This window comes from Callionymus lyra, chromosome 18 (assembly GCF_982586985.1).
Source record: "Callionymus lyra chromosome 18, fCalLyr1.hap1.1, whole genome shotgun sequence".
In the NCBI taxonomy this organism is placed as follows: Eukaryota; Metazoa; Chordata; class Actinopteri; order Syngnathiformes; family Callionymidae; genus Callionymus; species Callionymus lyra.
The window spans coordinates 8,629,395-8,650,986 of NC_141835.1; the positions used below are offsets into that span (position 1 = coordinate 8,629,395).

Below are 21,592 nucleotides of genomic sequence, written 5' to 3' on the forward strand. Positions count from 1 at the left end.
CCATCTTAAATTCTTGTATCAAGTGAAAGAGAAACTCACGGGGTTGTAATCATCGGCAGCCATGGACGCAGACACTGAGATGGGGAAGGCAGCCTGTCGGGCAGAGGAAACGTAGTTAACAACCTACACAGAAATTAGGCAGAAATTGTGTTTTGCATCCGTTTCGAAAGAGGAAGTGACGCCGCGGGCAGATGGTTCCGACCAATAAGGTCGGAGAGGTGATAAAATGAGTAAAGGCGTACATGAGTGATGAGGGTCAGTTGTCTTGAAACAGTCGTGACGAAGATTCAGTCGTATATTGGGTGTAGTTTCTCTAACAATCCTATTTTTTCTGATATTGAGAAATCCAAAATGACGTATTTGCCAACTTCCTCCGAAACACTGGAGTTCCTCATTTTGTAAAAGACTGCATCACATGACAAACACTGACTGTTTGTTCTATTTTCAAACCCTATTAAACAAAATAGGGTGATAAAATAGCAAGAATGCTGCTTCAGATTCAACTTAATAATCCTGCAGTTGTTTTTTTTATAATTTTCCATTAACATTGATGGAATGTAACATGTAAAAAATAGTTTTTTTTACGTCATGGCATAAAAACTTTTCTTTACCATCATTATGTTTGAGTGATATCTTTTTTTTAACCTCTTCTTCCTTTTAAAAGGCATCTATTCTTTATTCCACCGTCTTGATGGCCCCTCAAAACGTTCAAAGTAAACAAAAGGGCCATTTGTTGTGGGTAAACTTATAATTAAGTCGATGGAATTTGTGTTTTCTGGGAGCTTGAAAATCTATAAAAGGTAAAACAACACAAAATTCTATCTCTATTATTATTATTTTATTATTTTAACGGAAAAAAAGGCATCTTTTTTGGTCTCTAACCCTTGACAAAGAGGCCCTGACAACAAATATCTTTGTGGTATCCCTTGTGTTGCCTTCGTTTTCGACCTCTCCGGGTCACATTGACCCCTGAGATAACACAAAGGTTAAAAACCTGCTACACATATTGAAAATATTCGTTTAGAACTAGGGATACAGGTCTAATAAAAGTGAATTCATTGTTAAATTTTGACAACCATTAACAGTAGTTATGAAGTTGATGTGAAAGTGTTTCGTTTCCTCCTGGTTTTATAACTTTTTCATCCATAATTCAAAGGAAAATTCTCGTTTATTCAGGTCAAAACCACGTGACTTGTGTCAGCTGTGCGTCATCACAAACCGACAAGATCCAACGCTTCCTACTAACAGTTTTGGAGGAAATAAAAAGTACAAATTCCTAATTTAATTTAACTTTATTAATTAATAATCTTACTAAAAATTAATAAATATAGTTTATATTTGTATCAAATATTTGCTAAACGTCTTGCATTTTACAGCAGGTGAACACAAACAGGATGCTAGCCGCACTAGCCAAACAAGCTAACTTAACGGCTAACTTTTAAAATGGTTATTTAAATTTAAAATTTAAAATAAACTTTACCTTCCACCACGAATTGATCGAAGTCATTTTAGTCCTGATGCTGCGACCGAAGTCTGACCAGACCTGGTCGAACATGTCGGGGCTACAGCGAGGGGAGACGGTCTCGGGAAGCATCGTGAGGGAGTGAGAAGGAAAGACCCTCGAACGTTCCTCAGGTGGGAGACGCGTGACGTCACGACTTTCATCGTATCAAAGGCACGCGTGACGTCACGAAACCAAAGCGAAAATACGATCTCTACCGAGTAAATGTCAAGGTAATACTATTCCGAACCAATTTAGATATAATGTAGTAATACTTTTATGCGCATCAACATTCGTTTTATTCTCTATTAAATATTACATTATTTGTATTATTATTTCAATAAATTTTGTTTAGATATCACAACTGGTTTCTATCAGTAAATACTCTTAATTCATGTTTAATAATTAAAAAAAAATAATAATAAATCATGCCATAGGTTACGAATTTATTTTCAAAACACACTTTCTTCTTCTAATAAATCATCGTTTATTATTTGACCAGATATTGTATTTTATATAAAGTATACACCTTTGTAAGTTTTCAAATTGCTTTTCTTTTTTCTTTTTCTTTTTTATTTACAATAAAATAATTTGCTATTTTATTCTTTTAGAATTCAAATAATACGAAATAAACAACTGGTTCACTAGGAGGAACATTTAACTTATTTTCTCAGTCCACTCGCAAAGAATCCTTTAAAAACTTTCCAGATCCGGATCTAGAGTTAATTTTTTTTTTACATTTAATAATATGACGGATGACGATCCCACTGATGTAATAATACATTAAAATGTCGATTAAAAAAAAAACAAAAAGTATCTGAATCCAATGTGACTGAAATTAAAACATATAATTATTAAAAGTCTTATTGTTCATGGAAGAAATAGTTCTGAGTTTCTTCAGTGCCAAATCGTAATTATTTAACCTTAAAAAAAAATGTATTTCAATTTTTCAGTTACCCCAACTGGCCGGTAGAGGCTGCTCAACATCTCTTTTTTTCCCCCCACTTGTTGGTTGACGTAATACAACTAGTTTTCTGCGTAAAAGTAAAACAAAATAGTCATAGAAGTAAGATATTTCATGTGTAACTCATATATTTTCCCTTCTTTGTAAAAGTACTAAACGTCCAAAATAGTAATAGATGGTTAATATCTCTTTGCTTTACACAAAGTTTACATACAACTAGGACTCCACTCAAGGTTGACAGCAGCAGAAGGAGAAGGTAAATAAGAGTCATGTTACAGTCGAGGCTTCATTGACTCTGAGGGAGTCGTGTTTACAGCTAAAACACACCCTGCACGACACTAATGGCGTCACACAAATCTTCACTTATTACAATCGTCCGCAGTTAAGCAGAGACAGAGATCCCATTCACCAAATAACAGACAGATTTTCAAGTGGCCATGAACCACCCCCCAACCCCCAACCACAACACCCCTTTTTTGTATATCTTCTATTCTGCAGCCTCCTCTTCGCTGCTCCTCCCATTTGTCGCCCCACTTTTCTCATCCATATCAAGTGACTCTGTTACCCCAGCGTGGGTCACACTCTCCATAATGAGGGACAAGTTGTGTTTGGGTGGAAGCGACTCATGTCGGGGGTCCAGGAGGATCCACAGGAATGTAAATTGGTCACACCAATGCCCCCCCTCCCTCATCATGATCCACACTGAGAATTGCCACGGTACTTATCAAACCCCCCACCCCAATACCGAGTGCAAGAGAAGGGGAGGAAAACAGTGCAGCTATTATTTAGTGGGAGACTCCCTCAAAGGGGGGGTGATATCAGATTTTACTGGCTGGTGACATCTCAGCTGGTGTCTTCACGCTCAGTTTAGCCCGAGACAAAAACCTTTATTGAGTTGGTTGAGTCATTTCTAGGAGGAACTTGGCAGGTACGTCTGACGCTCGGTACTGTACTGGAGCCGTCTACACTTTTATGGTCTGTTTCACAGGGAACAACAAATTAGATTTTGTTCGCTAGTCTCTTTAGAAAACTTTCCTCCAGAATCAAAAGTGGGACGTCAGTGTTTTCATTGAATACAGAAAGAGATCTCAATTAGGAATTCATGTCCCGAAAGCAATAACACAGATTCTACAGCTTAAGGAAAGTTGAATTCAATTTAAATTTAATACCAACTAGATAATCGCAAAATGGAGAAACAACACATTTATTATATAAGTTTAGAGACGACTGTAGCCAAGTGGTTATTTGATAAAACAATGTTTTTAGTCGAGTGAAAAACTCACAAAGTACTGCTATCAGCCAGGAAAAACATTTTTATTAGCTCCGGTATTGCGATAAAAAAAAAAAAAGGTTACTAAATAGGGTTAAGAAACTTCACATTGAAATTTGATTTAATCTCAATATAAGCCTTATTTGAGAGCCAGAATAAGAACGATGATGCGTCCTTATGGCCACGTCATAGGGCATTAGTTCCCAAAAACCTTTGGCCACGCACCGGATGCCACGCAAAAATGTATTTAAGTCAAACACATCTATGTATTTCAAATTAAATGATTAACTATTTGTTTTACTGATAAATGATGTGTGTTAAAACCGAGAGTGAAACAACGGCGCCTGGTAAAAAGGGAACAGGTCACATGCTAAATTCAAAGATAATCCCGTATTTCAAGGGATAAAAATACTTTTAGCTACATTAAGCATAGCCAGTAAATCCTGAAGGAAACATGTTTAGCCAGCTATGCTAAATGAAGCAACGTATTTCGAGTATTTATTGTATCCCCCACAACTTTTTGGGAATCTATGCCACAGTAGGAGCCGACATTATGTCTACCATCGGGTTAGTAAACTGTTGTTATTTCAGTTTATTTAAATGTTTAGAGTAGGAGTTGGGTATCTTGAAGGCTGCAGTTCAACTCCAAATTATACATTTCGTACCTTAATGGAAATAATGTTAATAACTATAGTAAACAGTGCCGTCTTGCAACACAAACATACCTTAAGATATGCTGACAAAGTTCTGCCTCGATAAGAAACCGTATTCAGCTGATATAGTGTAGTCCATGTTCGTGCCCACCCTTGTGCCCCCTCCTGACCCAGAAGGTACTCACCGCCTGAGAAAAGGACCAGGACCGTATCTGCGGTTGATTATACCTGCGAGAGAAAGAAGGTTGAAATCAAGAGTCTCTTCATCCGTTAGATATCACCTCAATCGATTTCCCGGCTGTTCCCTCCCACCTGAGGGAGTCTAATTGAAGTGCTGAACGCCTTCACGCTTCAAGGCGTCAATAAGTATTCAGGACGACACTCGATTTAAAACGGCGTCATTCAATTTTTCTGCGAACGCCACATGGTCACCACCGCCCCCTGTTGACGATGAGTCAACCGCTTATCAACCCGAGTGACTTTGGCTTCTCGTGAGTAATGTGGTTAAGTGCTGGTGTGACGCTCGTGGACGGCTCTGAGAATAGAAGGCCGGCAGAAGGAGGAACCAGGAATCTGGTGTTAAGTCATCAACTAGGTTGAGACAGAAGCTAGCCGACCATTATTAGCCGAGGTCAAGACATGCTTTAGATCGGACCTGGGCAAAGTGCGGCCCTTTAACTGTATTTATGTAATGTATCGTAATGTCAAAGTATGATCATGTATAAAAGGTTCTAATGCATTTACAAATGTATTTTGTATTTATTATTAATTTACACTTTCACATAATACATCCCTCCTTTTTATGTGTAGTTTTTCGACTTTATTTTAATCCCTCAAAACATTTTTTTCAAGTTAATTGAAGAAATGTTTTGAAAAAAACTCATCTATACAAGAATAAAATTGCAGCTTATTTAGCTTATAAATGTCACAGCCTAATGACGAATGTCTCTTGTTTTTTAGGGATTTTATCGTCTTACTTTTTGCTTGACGGCCCCTAACAACATTCACAGAATTTAATGTGGCCCTTGAAGAATTTTAATGGCCCACCCCTGCTTAAGATTGACATTTGGCTTTGGAATGGTTAATCCTTGTTCGCCATCCAAGGGTTTCGACTTAAAAGCCACTCACAGCTGTCTCTGAACCAGCATCTAAAGACTTTTCCACGGTCTCAAGCTTGTGAAAAGTCAAAATGGTCGGACCAGTAGCTCTTTACTCGTGTGGATGTTGGGCAAGAAAAACATATTTTGGTGCCGCCATCTCCGGGTTCATCGGATCCTTTAAGTGAAGGCGTCTTTTAAAGAAACGTTTTACTCCAGAGCTCCGCCCACTTGCCTTTATGACCCATAGCTTGTATCCCGGTGTGATTGTTTATTGTTTGCCCTTCAAATAAACGCAGCCCACCCAGTAACCTAACGTTTAACTTTAAAACAAGCTGTGTATCTTTGGGAAGAAGCGGTTTCTGGAATGGCCGAAACGGTGAATGCAGGTCCTGTAGTATCTTCTTGGTAGTTCATAAGAAGAACGACCCATAGAACAGAAACGTCAATGACCATGTTCCCCAAACTTACATTCGAACCCGTCCTTTCCTGTTGAGATTTTTAATAGTTTTCACATAAAGGCAGCCCACCCACTGACCCATCTTTAAGAGATTCCAAGTCCCCCCCTAAAGATGAGACCCACCCCGTTTGTTCTCACCTGACCTTTGAACTGAACATAAGGTAGGAGAGGAGACTCACCGGTTGAGGAAGTCGCTGCTGGCGTGCCAGTCCGGTCCCTGTGGTGGATAGAGATTGCGGAGATGGGGTCAACCACTTCATCTGGTCATTGGTCACATACATTGCCAGCTCATCAAGAACTTCATTATCCATTTAAAAGGTTGTATTTCATATTGAAGTGCAGTTTTAGGATTATTGTAGACGTCCAAGCAGAGATCCAGATCTGTGGAACCATCATGCAGATGTTCTGGGGCCAAGATAAGTCTTGAGTACTTGGTGTTAAAGGAAAGTTCTGAGCATTGTTGTAGTATTTTGTCATTATTTTTCTGTAGTGATGATGTTTAAGATGTAGTTCGGATCTTTGAAACGACGAGGACCGTAATCTCATTATGTTTGAATTGTTTTCGAATATTTTCGCACTAAAAAGTAGAAATTGTGTATTTAAGTCATATGTTGTTTAACGCCTAAAAACACCCTTTAGGAAGAAGCAGATTCTCGAGTGGTGAAAAAGTGAAATGTTGAGCCCGTCCAAAAGGTCACTGTGTATCTTGCTTGTAGTTCATAGAAAAGAAAGTAGTTATCCATAACATTATGACCACCTGTTTCATTTTGCGTAGCTTAGGCCTTCTAGCTGAAGACAAAACTTTTCAAAATAAAATTTGAACCAGTCCTAATCATGTTCGACAGACTATAGGAATCTATCACTTGATACTGATTCATAAATGTCGTCTTTATGTGTTCTTAACTTGTCCAATTATATTGTGGCGTCTTTTATTTTGTCCTTTTATTGCTAACTTTACAAAAGACTGTGCAATGTGGCCCTTTTGGAAATTTAACTGCCGACCTATGAATACCGTTCATCGTGCGGCACACCCTGGTATAAGTTCTCTACAGTGTTCTTTTTAGACATTATAACACAATAGTACGATGGATACATTGCATTGTACTATTGTGTACATTTTTGGTTCTTTCAAGAGGTTAGCAACTCCGCAACGACTGCACCTATGTATAAACACAAAAATATATATTTTTGTACATCAGGACCGTCAGCCATGACTTTGTTTTAATTTTTTGATGAAGGTCTACATTTAGCTGGTGAATGCAACCATTAGCCAAACTGTTTCAACATGAAAGGTGGCCAAAGGTGGTCATAATGTTATGGGTAGTATTATTTCAACATCTATCATTCCAAGCAAATGTACAGTTAAAAACTTTGTTTTGTTGTGAGCGTAGCACATGTGGCGAGTGAGTCCATTAGAGCCGTCAACACGGTATTTAACGCACGTTTTTCCGAAATCGTAAAACTGTATTTCTGGAAGATAAATGTCGTTAAGGCATGTTTAAAAGGTGTGCAGGCAACTTGTATGTTAGTGGAAGAGAGTTAAAAAGGAGTGCAGGCCATATTTAGGGAAAACCTCAGGCTTCCAGAAAGTGCTAATTAGCAAAGGACCGCAGGCGACTAGCGCGACAAGTATGGACAGAACAAAAGAAGGTGCGATGGAGATAAGAAACAGGCTAGTTCCATCAGTCATGCAGGAGACGGGTCGGGGAAGGAAGGTGTTGATTCGATGCCGATCCCCAGAAGGTTTGCCACAATCAATAAAAGCGTGTAATCCTAAACCCTCACCTTTAAATGTTTAAAAAGACAACATATGTGCAGAAATAGGATCTGCTGGAAAAAAAAAGCTGCTCTGACCATCTGGACCTCCAGCTGGAGCCAGAAGTTGAGAATAACCATCAGCTGCAGATGAATATAATGTTTCAGAACGGGCGGAAGGTTAGAACACAAGGTGAGTTTAGGGGGGTGGGGGGTTAGCAGAAGGTGTTCCCGTTCATCCCACATGCCAATGTTTGACCAGAGAACTCGAAATGAAGACAAACACAAACGAGCCATGAATTCAACTGCAATTTTAATCACACTATTCAAAGAAGGTACAAAAAAGGCAGATGAAGCGACACGACACATCTTCTCTGCGGATCTCTTTGAGTAACACTGAAGTCAGATCCTCCTGGTAGAACTGCACCATATTTACAAAACTTATTTTTGCCAAATTACGTCTTTAAAAAAAAGGCCTTTTTTGTTTAAACCATCACTTTGCTTGATATTGCCCTTTATTTTAATATACATTAGACTTTTAAAAGATGTAAGAATAATAAGAACAAAAGAGGGCCACACCGGAGATTGGTTTTTGGTCCCAATCTCAGGGCAACCGATTGGCCTGAGACCAAGTCCACATTGAGACCAAGTCCATTTGGCTAAAGAAATGTCTGTAGAGGCCAGTAAATGTTGATACATTTACAAATAAAATCAGTCCTTGCAACGAGGCTGATCAATATCCAAGCCTAGCGTGGAACCTTACGGCAGAACCCATGGTTTGCTAGTTGAACTCCGTGCTAGAGGTCGCAACGAGTACTTGCACCCGGACTAAAGATTGCGTTTGACTTCCTGGCGTTGCTCATTTCCTGAGCTAACACCTTGTTATAGACAATCAGGAAGTGGCTTCTTACGGTATTGCTCCATTTATTATATTGTTTTTTGAGGCTAAATGAAACCGAAAACTGACTTGGTCTGACCTAAAGCACGGGTTTCAAAACTGGTCCAGAAAAGTGTTGAGATGGAATGCTTGGAACAACACCATGCAGCATCTCGACCCCTTTTCTAGACCAGTTTGACACCCCTAACCTGAAGTCATTTTCCTGATCCCAGAACTGGAGGCTAACGACTCCTCGAGTCCTATCGAGGATACTTTAATGCCACTGCTAGAAATGTTCTCGCTAAAGTTCCAAAATTGGTAAAGCTATTTTATGTGCTAGCGTGTTCACTGTCCAACGCTGCCATGGCATTTGTTTATTCCAACACTGGATCGAGGCTACTCGTGTGGTACCTTACGGAATAGCTCCTTACTACTTCCACCACTTGTAGTCTGGTTAAATGTGTAACCCTCATCTGGAACATAGATTCCCAGTCAAAACCAATGAACTTGATACTTGTTTAGACCCAGTACTAAGACATGGGGATTAGGTCAACTCAATAAGATACTCTATACTTTGGTACCGCTTTAGTAAGTAAGTAAGTAAGTCATTTTTATTTGTATAGCGCTTTTCCAGACCAGGGTCACAAAGCGCTTAAACAATCAAAACAATATTAAGAGTCTCTAAGGGTTAGGGTGCCAGGACACTAACCAGGGCTAAAATAGCAGGTGCTACCCTTAGATAGGACATAAAAAGCCTTTCTTCGACTTTTTTGTTTATATAGTGCAGACCTCTCGGAGGAACTAGCTTGTCCTTGCTAACAACCTGGTCCCCAATGGCTTCTTACAACAGACCACCTATGATTGTCGACCAGCAGGTAGAGGCCACTCGGGTGTAAAGTAAACTTAACCAGCGACCTTAAAGCAGAGCCTAAGAGCGGAAATGTATAGCGCGTCGTTTCATTTCCAGCACCGACATTCGCCCCCACAAGCTCAGCAAGTGGCAGTAAAAGTTTTCTGAAATGCATAGATCACAGAAGGCAACCGTGGCAGAGTCAAAATAAAACTTAACATTAAATTTACACCGTCTATAGTTGCAAACCGACATTCAGGATCAGATAACGCTTCGGGGTATTAAATACAGGGGGTGGGGGTCGAGGGTTGGGGGGTAACACTGTGGGGTCGGGACTCTCACATGGAAGTTAGAGGGTGGATGAGGTAATGTCGTCAGTAAAACTACGAAAAGCAGGTTTTTGCTGGAGGAGTAGTAGTTGGTAGTGACACCAGGAGGTTGGCGAGAGAGGAGTGTGAAAAAGCCAGAAGCTGCCCGAAGAAAAAAAAAACAACACCCCGCTCGACGTGGAGGAGAGAAGGCACTGAGGAAGGACACAAAGACAAGCCCGGAACAGGAAGCGCATCATCATTGAGTCAATAGCTTAAGCCGCGTGATCCAACTGACCAGTAGTGAACGTTCAGCCGAGGCGCGCTTGGAGGCTACCGGGGCCTTTTTAATATCGTCCTGATAAGGGATGGTGGCACTGTTGTGCAGGTCAGAGTTGGAGTAGTAGCGGCTGCCCCGGATGTGGTCCACGCGGATGAGGTGCCGTTCCCCCGCCGGCCTGTAGGGGGTGGACACCATGGGGGCCTCCTCGGCGATGGTGGGGATGCGCTCGTTGCTCAGGTACCTGTAGAGGAGGTCGTCGCCTGCAACCCAAGGATTCACAGATGAAGACTTTGGGGGGGAAAAAAAACATTCGAGGCTTGAGGAGCAAAACTATCTCCACCTTTTCTGTTCTGCATCCAGGGTTTGGCGTAAGGATCCGTTATTCCATAGCTGGTGTCGACGGGCATCGACAGTGGGCGGGGCTTACCTGGAATAGGCAAGTGTTTTTGTTAACATTCACAAAGAAACTACGAACGACGCCACATAAAAACAAATTAATAATAAATGTAACATTAACAAACTCCAATTATAATCCCCTTAAATTAAATTGAAACATCTACATTTTAATCTAGATTCAATCTTATAAAATACAAGTAAATCTAACATGAAATTAGAGGATTTTATTTGTTAAAAATGGTTTATTCTAGAAATATAATATGTATTTTTAAAATTAAAATAGGAATTATAAACAATTTTTCCTATAAAAGTATTTTTAAACATGGAAAATAATTCTATAAATAAAATAAAACAAGTTTGTATATTCTTTTGAAAAACTATTTCCAATCCAAAAAAAGAAAGTACAAAATTCTATTTATTAATTATTATAATATATTTTTAAAAAAGTCAAATTAAGTGATATTATTTAAAAAGTCAGCAACAAAACAGAATAATATAGAAAAAAACAAGTTTAAATATAGCATTATAAAACAAAAAGCCATGAAAGTTAATTAATAAATCTAGACATCGGGACAATATAATATACTTTTTAATAAAATAATATCATGATATATTATATTATATATAATATAGTAAAGTATAATGATGAATTATTTTTACATTTATTTTAATACTGCTACAAATTAATATGCAAGGATTTAAAAAACTCAGTTGAAAATAAATTCAATTATACTCGATAAAGTATTATAAAATAAGAAAAAAGAAATATAAGAATACAATAAAAAGAGTAAGAAATCTCTAATTTTGCCTAAAGTAAAATAATGAATAATGAATTTTACCTTAAATAAATAAATTTAAAAAACTACAAACTATTGTCATCAGGTGGTCAAAAAAGGAAGGATTCATTAAAGGTTCTGACCCCGTGACGCCCGGTGTTCCCTCATCCTGGGCTGGATCACGTTGGCCTCCACGTGACACCCGACACTGGGCTTGTCGCAGCGCCGGCGGCTCTCGTGGTCCAGGTAAGAGTTGGGCGACTCGGAGCCTTTGGGTCGTTTGCTGTAGCTGGACAGCGGGTCGGTCCTCTCCTCTCTGGTGAGACAAGGCAGGAAGTGAGATCCGTTCATCGGGCGTTTCATCTGGTGACGCCGGCGTCTCACCGCGGCGTGTACGGCATGGAGGGCGGCGGCGGGATGTAGAAATCCAAGATGGCCGATTTCTCCTTCTTGGCGGAGCCGTTGGCGGAGCCGCACGGCGACTGGGTTCGGATCAGAGACGAGTTGTTCTGAAAAAAAAAAAGAAGAAAAACAACAGGTCAGCATCTTCCAGGAAACGGCTGCGGGTTCGATATGTCGGAACATGATGTTTGTCGGGAGGAGTTCAGCCGCTGCGGCGAGACGCTTCGGAAAAATGACTTTTAAATAGACGGAGAAACACGATGATCACCGCAGCTATGTTTCCAAACACTTTCTGAAGTTCACGAGACGGGAAAATTGACGTCTCCGTTTAATCTGTCGCGCCAATTAACCTCCGTGACGACCAGCGGTTTCCGATATCAACGCGTAGGAACCTGCAGGTCGGTCACCTGCGCCTCAAGAGCCTCTTTGTTGCTCTGAAGGAAAACCACTCGTGTGATAATCATCTTATCTTGACTCGACATTAAACACATCAGACGAGGACGCCAGAGGTGAAACCTCGGCGTCAGAGGATCGACTTTCAGGCCGTCTGACGGTGACGGTGCTGTGCAGGTGAGTCAGGCTGTACCTGAGGCACGGGAGGCTTCCAGCGCATGTTCTTGAGAGGCGCCGGGGTGAAGCCGGAGGTGCCGGTCGGTCTCTTCTTCAGCAGCAGCAACACGCCTTTAGGGTCTTCTCTCAACTTGGAGACCAGGTTCTTCAGCTGCCAGCCCACCTGGTGAGTGACGCCACATATGTTAATTATTATTATTAAACATGTGACATTACCAATACATTTGTATGATATAAAACATGCTTAATATACCCAAAGGAGAAATTAAATGGCTTTTTTTTGCACCTTAATTTTCTTTTTTAATTGCATAAAACCGAAAAAAAATGTAGCTGTTCACTAGATTACATTTTTTATGTTGTTTTTGAAAATTATTTGTTTGCACGTGATTTCAGAAAATATTTTATTTTAAGTTGTTATTGACCTAGTTTTTTAATTTTTAATGTTTATTCTGTCACATGTTAAACTTTCTTTGATACAGAAAATGCTCTTTGATCAGGTCCATCACGTCTCGCACCTTGCTAATGGGGGACCGGATCGCAATTTAAACCGTAATCTTCAAATAAAATGTGTAATCTTTATTTTATTTTCATCGGAAATCTAAAGCAGGGAAGGGGATTTTTAATTTCCTCAGGAGCCACATTATATGCTATTGTTGTAAGGGACCGTCAGCCAATTAAAAGAAGGACCAAAACCCTTTAATGAATAAAATAGCTTAACAAGCTATAATATATATATTATATATATATATATTATATGATATAATTAAATTATAAATGCAAAATTTCTTCAATTTCATTAAAATAAATACTCACAAAAAGGACAAATAAAAAAGGGGAAAAGGCCTAAAAAACAACATATTATAGTATTTTTATAGGCTGAAGGGATCATAAACCTTTAACAATTGATCATTTAATTTTTCTATTTTGTTAACTTCAATGTACAAATCAATTATTTAACTTTATTATATTTAATTAATTATTGATTTGATTATTGTATTCATTGTATTTTATATATTATCAACACTAAAAAATAAATCCTTGAATGCTGTACAATACTGGTAATAAACACTTTCTGATTCTGGCATGTTTAAATGAATAAAAATAAAAAATAAAAACATTTAAATGTTAGCTATTAGCTATTGCTAATGCCAAAGGTGATGACCAGGATGTTGGATGCAGGATGTTGTAGACACTCCTATTTAGCACGTACAACATTTTCAAAGACAATATTTGACTGAATGATGGTGAGATGTGTGAAGATAAGAAGATAAGAAGATAAGTGTCAGGAAGCGAGAAGAGACGCTCACCACGGTCTGTTGGTTGACTTGGATCACTTCATCGCCAGCGTGGATCTTCCTGGAGAGGTCGGCCGGAGACTGAAGGACACGAAGACGTCAAAATCAAGTATTTAAAAAGTACTTTCTAGTTACACAACAACTGTGTAATGTATTCAACATGGCAGACGGTGGAATTTTAAGGCTGGTAAACATTTCTATAATTAAGATTTCGATGTTGCGCAAGAGTTCTGGCAAGAGTGAAACATGGAATATAATCTACTTTAAAGACTCTCACGCAAGCTTCAGCAGACGTCGTAAACCACAGCAGCTGTCAATCAAACTGGAACAACTAGTTACTAATCGAATGATTCACTTATGATTCACAACGAGAAAGTGGAGACGCACGGAACGGCTCACTTAGTCATGAAAACAGGCAAGAAAAAAAAAATTCCTATCACAAGTGACCTCAGTGACCCCGACTAGCTGGGATCAAACATGGAAAATAAACATTTGTGATTATTTACAAATGAATAGAAGTTGAGAGTGAGTAAGAAACATTGATTTAAAAGAAAATAAATTATAATAATTAAAAGTATAATTTAGATATATGTAAATGTAAATAAATAAATAATTTATAAAAATCATATTATTAATATAAATTCAGAGATGGGTTTATATAATATAAGACATACAAATGAACAAATGTGAACAAGCTGAAAAGAAATCAAAGCGACTTAACAAAGAAAAATATACATTTATTTTTCATTTAATTGATTAATAAAAAATAAAGTTTTTTTTTTAATGAAAATACAGAATTTTGACTAATTAAATATTTATTTCAGATCAAAAACATGTATTTAAATAAGAATAAACATCTTTTTTAACAATTAAAAGAGTGAATAATCCATTAAAAAATAAACCTTTTGAAAACTATGCGTTTGTAATACTGTGTAATACTGCGAGTGTGTGTCACGTACATGTTCTGTCGTCCCAGTGATGACGTGCAGCCCGTCGTAGGTCGACTTGATGTACATTCCCTGGAGAGAAACGAACCAAACACACCATCAGAACTTGAATTTTGTTTTCATTTTACAATAATAAAAAACAACATCAAGAGAGGAAATTACACAACGATCCCGTTTAGATTGCAGACATTCCTGCTGCGTCGTAGCCGGAAGACAGAGGCACGTTTTTTTGTTTTTCTTTTTCCAGGCTCAATAACAGGATGATGTCTCTCAGAAGCTCTTACCAGACCCTCTCCTGGTTTGATGTTGCTCAGCTGGACTTCCTCCAGGCAGGCGGACTGGCTCATCAGGGGGTCGGAGGTCGTTCTCACTGTCTGGTCGCAAATGCTGTTCAGGATTTTCGACTGTAAAAGGTAAAGAAAAAAAGGTCAGGAAAAGAATGAAGCCTGAATTAAGTCATCGCAACATGGACCCAAAAAACAATATTATAACTACGGTGATCCATCCTACTACTGACGCCAATCCCAGGGTAAAAAAAAAGCAGTCTAGAAACTTTCAAACAAACCTAAATATCACACAAACTATTTTGATAATATTTTTTGGAGGCAAAACTGTAAGCAGTTACGGGACGTTACTACAGGAAGTTTTTCTATTGATATCATCCTACTACTGACACCATTTGAATCTTAGATTGTTTAATGGTGTGAGACGAAAGATTGAGCCTTAAGGAAGAATCCGGGAAACACAAAATGGCCAACTATAGGACTCAGTTAAGGACCTTTTACACCGTGAGCTATCCCACTACCGACGCCATTACATTGCCATATTTACCGCTCAAAGCAGCCATTTTGTTTTTTAATTTTTAATTCCGCTAATTGGGTTACATTCATTTTCGTACTTAAAGGAATAACCTACACGTGATCTTGGCGCACTAGTAATCCACGCCAAAATAAGAGTTAGCTAAACCGCTAACTCTACCCGAAAAATGGTGTCAGTAGTAGGATGTCTTACTGTTTTAACATTAAAAAACACCAAACTCTTTGGAGGCGAAAGCAAAGTCAGTGAAAAAGTGGGGGAAAAAAAGATGAGCAGAGAAAGAAAGAGAGGAAACGGGAGGAAACTCCTGGGAGCCTGGAGATTGTCAGCGACAGGAAGCATTGATTGATGTCCGGGGGGTCGGGGGGGCGTCGAAGCTCCGCCCCCTCCATCGACTGACCCCCAGAAAAAAAGTGCCGACGCAGCGATTCGTTGACTCACCACGTCCAGGATCTTCTCTTCCATCTCGTAGACGCTGCAGTCCTGTGGACACAAGAAGAGAAGCCATGATGAGAAAACAGGATGCACGGGGTTGTTTTTTTTAACAAAAAAAAAGTAAATGCACGATAATCAAGTAAATATACGACGACAAACAAACTGCAAATTACCGCTGGGTGGACATCCCATAATTGCACGATGCCTCGAGTGGTCGGAAAGAGTAAAATACAGAGTCTGACGACGGATGATGTCACTAAACATGTGTTTGCCGAGAGAGTGGACACAGCTGAGGAAGCGGCAACTGTGCGCCGACATTAAGGGGGGGGGGGTCAGCACTAGCTTCTGAAGAAGAACCCCCCCAACCCTCACCCCTATTCCCTGATCCCTCTCGCCCCCCCCTGGAGAAACCACGACAACAACAAACCTGTTTTTAGAATCTGTACGTTCAGGGACTTGCAGAGACTTGAGTCTTAATCTATTGTGCAGACGGCGACGGGGGGGAACGTTCATTTTTCTATAGTGTGCACATTCCAGACAGATGTTGGGGGGGGGGGGGGGGGCGATTCCGGGCTCACAGTTTGACACCGTTCGGCTCGCACATATTTTTTTAACTCTTCGTAACAGTGTTCAAGATGTTTTCTGGACGCGTTTTTGTTCAGAGTTTGTGTCGACTCAGCACAATCATGGGCTCGTCTGGCGATGACGGAGGCGTCTGTACATAAAGATGTTTGATCAAGTGAGTCTAAAAGTAGATACAAATGTTTGCGAAAGAACACGTAAAAAGAAAAGGCAGCCGCCCTTTTATTTGCGTTGTCGGGAGGTAGGCCCATCTGCCTGGGCGGGGTCTAATGTTAATAGAAAGTCAAAATGGAGGATAGAGAAGGAGTAAATGTATTTTTGTATTTTTTACCTCATCGAAAAGTTTGATAGGTCTCTCAAGTATGTGTCGCTAGAAAAGCTAACTAGCTAGCGGCGATAGTTTGTCGCACACATTAGCGTGTCTAAATTGATTGCACTCATCGATGAACCCCAATAGTGATAAGCTCCGCCCCCCATGTTTAAGCTAACGTAACGATTGAAAAACCTCAGAGCTATGGGCTAATTTGACTGGCTAGTCCAAGAGGCTAACGCTGCTAACTGTTAGCCGTTGCTAAAACCGTTGACAAATATGAAAAATAAGCTCAATACAGTTCATGATATATTTCTTAGTTTAAATATTAATAAAACACTCTAAATCATGAATGTGTAAGTAAGTAATTTTTATTTATATAGCGCTTTTCCAGACCAGGGTCACAAAGCGCTTAAACAAACAAAACAAAAATCAATAGCTTATTTTTAAGGGTTGGAAATCTGAGTACCACAAAAAAAGATTATTTTTCAATGTATTTTGAGGTTTTTTAGTTCAAATAGTAATTGATCCATAAAGAAAATGTACAAAAGTAAGATCTAATGAGAGAAGATGAAGGTCCATAAATCTAGAATACGGTAGCAGATGTCGCGTTAGCATCAGTAACTAACACACACTTCATGTTTATCTTGTTTCTCAGCATGTTTTACAAAGACCATAAAAAAAAAGAAAAAAAAGCGGTTTATCGGCTGCTCTTGTGCAAACACACAACTGCATGTTTGGAGGAGTTCCGACGAGGCCGAAGGGGATTCTCCAGAACCATCCGTCAGACCGTGTCAACCAACTCTTGTTGCAGATATTGCAAAAAACGGCGACCCGGACGAATGGATTAGCGGCATTTTTTCTCGAGAAAAGATTAAGAATCGACGCAGATTTTCATTCCTCCGGCCGTGATCTCGGGCTCTGATCCCACGGCTGGCGTGGATCAGATGACCTGCAGGCTCTTTGATCGGCGACCGGAGCGGATCTGCTCACCAAAGCACTCGTGGAGCATGTGTGGACTGAAAATAACAAGAGATGCAACACGTCCATTGTATCTCTCGTCACCCCCCCGAACCTCTCCCTCGCTCGTAACTCAGTCCGGGACGAGCGAGCTGTCGAGTTTTAGGGCGTCACATTGTGTGCGACACAAACATAAATAAGATCTGAATAAGACCTGGATCTTGGCTGGAGTTCATAAACCGACGTCATTAAACTAATCTTCCGTCGACTCGACCACCACTTGTTGCTTCTACAAGCCGGTGTGGGAACAGAGGACCCCCAAACTACCATGACGAAGACCCCCCGACTGTAAATCAGCCGAGGTGCCGAAATACCAGACGCAGGCGAGGAAATGGGCACTGTGGGAACAAGAACCCCCTTTTTTTTTTGATGCAATAACCCCGGAGGAAAATGACACCTGTAGTCCCGACAGTTTTCGCAGCTGGTTCTTTCAAGCGCCTGTATTTTAAAGTCGAGAGCGTTTTATTTCCGAACACGTCTTTAAGGTGAACCACTAATTGACTGGTTGAAAGACGCGAGTTGACCTCGAAGAGGTGACGAAATGCTAAAGATATTTTGGACGGTAATTGTGAAATAACAGCAACCCTGTTACCCCGACACGAAACTTAAAGTTACTTTTTTTCCCTTTTATTTTGATGTAAAATTGAATATTGAATTACAATTGTTTGTCAGATATAAGAAATAAATCTAAATTCAATCATAAGTTGATTTTATTTCAAAATATATATTATTTTCAATAAACGTAAATGAAAAACAATTAAAATAAATATCAGTAAAAATGAATAAACACACAAATGACAAGTTATAAATAATATATACACAGAGCCATTTACTGTCTTCAAAAGACGTGAAGCGATTCATTTACTATTATCTATCACAATAATATGGATAATATATATTTTTATTTATGTATTACATCATTTGATTATTTTATTATTTACAGTAACTGCATCAACAATAACCTATTAAGTTGGGTGTGACTCAGCTGCTAGCTAAAGCTAATTTAGCAACATTAGCAACACACTTAATTCTGGTTTTATTTATGCATTATTTCATCCTTATTCTTTCTTTGTAATCTTTAATATGATCTTATATTTTGTATATATAACTATACTGTATATATAAAGATGTAAACCGGAATTAGGTACGTTGCTAATATGGCTAAATTAGCTCTTTGGCTAGCAGCTGAGTCACAAATAACTCAATACGTTATAGTTAATGCATTACAACAATTAAATAATGACATCTATATTAACCCACATTATTAAGATTAAAATGGTACTATTTTGGGATGAATAATAATTAGCTTTACGTCTATTGAAGGCGCTAAATGCCTCCATTATTCTGACACATTAATTTCAAAATAAATCTCTAAAGAAATGTATAGACAGAATAATTTGAAGCTCTTAATATGATCAATATTTTAAACTGACAATACAAGTTTAATTCCAGGAAGTAAACAAATGGTTTCATACATAAATTTTGACTCAATATTGTTATAGCTTGACTAGCTTAGCATTAGCATGCCAATATTTGAAAAGAAGTTTAATATGATATATTTCTTACAAAATAACTGTAAAAAGTTATCACTAGTGTGTCTGTGGTTAACCGACCCGTGCTCGGACGCCAACGGTTTCCAAAGCAGTTTAAGAAACTACTGTGTATTTTCATAAACCGTTTCAAGACAAACAATCTGCATTAATATGTTGTGACTGTTGGCTTCAGGCTGGCGTCATGCCTGCCAAACCACATTTCCCAGAACCCCCCTGTAGTCCCGAGGCAGCTCTGGGGGAAAACAAAGCTATTGTGTGCGAGTGTGTTTCCCAGGGGTGTGTGTGTGTGTGTGTGTGTGTGTGGCGACAAGTAGCATGCAGACCTGCTGGACTGTGGTGGTGAGCTCCAGGCACAGCTGGATGATCTTGTTCTTGGTGGCCGTGAAGTCGCTGATCCCCGTCAGAGGCGTCCTGTCACCAGACGAACAAGAAGATGACGTTACAAGTTAGTCATCGTCGACTAATGTCACGATAAACAAACCACATGAGGACAAACACAACATTGTTTTACATCTTTGAAGTGTGTCGCTCACTTCAAAAACAGACAGGAAAGCAGTTTATTGTTCAAATACATAATATAATAGTATTTTGGTCATTTAAAAAATAAAGAATTAAGGAAAATAAAATGATATTGGAGGCTCATTATTTAAGCTTAAAGGTTGTATATAGTTGAATCATGTTTATAAAAAAGAAAAATCGAATTACAAAGTTGCATTAAAATATAAAAAATCACAGTAAAATTATTTTTTGTACAATTACTGACGTTAATATTGGACACAAAATTAAAGGGAATATAAATATTTAGAACTATAAAGGAGAATATTAATTATATCAACAATAATAATTAATATAGTTAGATTATCCATTTAAACATATTTAAAGCTATGCCAAACATATTTTACACATGTATAAACTATATTTATTCTTCACATGTGGCAGCAGCAAAATTTGCAGGTATTTTTATATATTATATGTAGTTATGAATCTAAACAATGTTGGAGCATGAAAAACATCTGTATTGAGGATACTAAACATAAATTCTTTACCTAAATACTGTATTTAAAAACATGAACCAGCATATTAAAGGATAGGATATGAATTAGATTAAACCTTAGCTTTATATTTGTGTAAATTTGAATTACAATTTGAATTTTGATGAAGTTTTATATGCCAAGTAAATCCTTGTTTTATCTCAGGGTCAAGTTGACCCAAAGGTCAGAAAACAAATATGTTTGTCACCCTTTGGACAAAAAACTCTGGTACTACTATTGACATGAATTCAAAAATAAATATTGGACACAAACTTACAATAACTAAATAATGTCACATTGTCTTTACAGTGAATAGTTAAAAGGAAAAAAGGAAAATATTGATTGATTGTTTAAAGCTCCAATATTTTTTACGTGTAAATGACATTACAACAAAAGAATTATACATGTAGTTTTTATACTTTGGTAAGAGTCAAGTGCTGCTTCAACCTGCAGGTGTGTTTGTAATGATGTATTATTCAATAGAAATAAATTTAATTATTAAATAATCTTATTTCTCAACCAAAAACCAGCCTAATTTTAAGAATTAACTAAAACGGTAAAAGCTTAATATGTTGCATTGTAAATAAAATCGAACATTATCTTCATCTTCTCATCATAACATTTGGGTCAAACATTCTAAACTCAAAACTTGTATACACTCGGTACATAAAGCGGTTTGATTGCAGCTTTTATTGCTTTTTACTGCATCTCTGGAACCGTGTGCGGTTCATACGGAGCCTTTGAAACGTGACCCGACTCATCGTAAAGCTGTAGTTACCTGTCGAGCCAGGCCAGCAGGCTCTTGGCCGCCCCGATCAGCTCCACCACCGACGTGAGGAAGTCGTTGGGGGGCTTCCGGGACACGCTGCTGTCCGACACCGGGCTCTTCCTGCGGTCCGACGTGGTGGCGTGGAGGCCGTTGGTGGCGGTCCGCATCCTCAGCACCAGAATCTTCAGGTTGTCCGTCTCGACGCCGTAGTTCTGGGGGGACGGGAGAGAATAATTGGGTTTATTGCCGACCGAACACGCGACCGTTCCTCACGCACTCGTCACGAGAAGCTTCATTTCCTGCCACGGTTTTCCTGCCAATCATTTATTCCACTTTAATGGAATCAACTCCTGCCTCCGTCACCTGACTTCCATCAGAGCAAAGCTTTCCCCGCATTCCTGCGACTTAAGGCTCATTAAAAACAGCCGAGTAAACAACACACAGTCGGCGGGATCCGCACCGAATGAAAGCGTCCGGGGACTAATTGTTGCTTCAAGTCGAGTGGAATGCCTGGCGCTCGCTGCTCGTATCGCTTTACAAGACGTGGCCGTCGCTGCCAGAAACGGGAGTTAAATCTGATTTGCAGGGAGTAACGCCGCAGATTTGGCAGGAGGAGGCAAAGTGGATCTGTTTGGTGTTTGATTCCAGGCTATTTAAAAACATTTACAACAT

At 39.0% G+C, this 21,592-nt stretch overlaps 1 protein-coding gene across 1 annotated transcript in view; it reads right to left on the minus strand.

Moving 5' to 3' along the window:
- Positions 1-21,592, minus strand: part of cnksr3 (cnksr family member 3) — a 48,409-nt gene that overhangs the window by 6,810 nt on the left and 20,007 nt on the right. The window contains exons 3-16 of the mRNA XM_087779365.1: positions 20,930-21,132; positions 19,444-19,531; positions 15,662-15,703; positions 14,689-14,808; positions 14,417-14,476; positions 13,470-13,538; positions 12,179-12,325; positions 11,575-11,699; positions 11,334-11,506; positions 10,359-10,445; positions 10,034-10,278; positions 6,125-6,162; positions 4,574-4,616; positions 40-93 (exon numbers count right to left, since the gene is read on the minus strand). Of these exons, the coding sequence (XP_087635491.1) occupies positions 40-93; positions 4,574-4,616; positions 6,125-6,162; positions 10,034-10,278; positions 10,359-10,445; positions 11,334-11,506; positions 11,575-11,699; positions 12,179-12,325; positions 13,470-13,538; positions 14,417-14,476; positions 14,689-14,808; positions 15,662-15,703; positions 19,444-19,531; positions 20,930-21,132 (1,494 nt within the window). The remainder of the gene's footprint in view (positions 1-39; positions 94-4,573; positions 4,617-6,124; positions 6,163-10,033; positions 10,279-10,358; positions 10,446-11,333; positions 11,507-11,574; positions 11,700-12,178; positions 12,326-13,469; positions 13,539-14,416; positions 14,477-14,688; positions 14,809-15,661; positions 15,704-19,443; positions 19,532-20,929; positions 21,133-21,592) is intronic.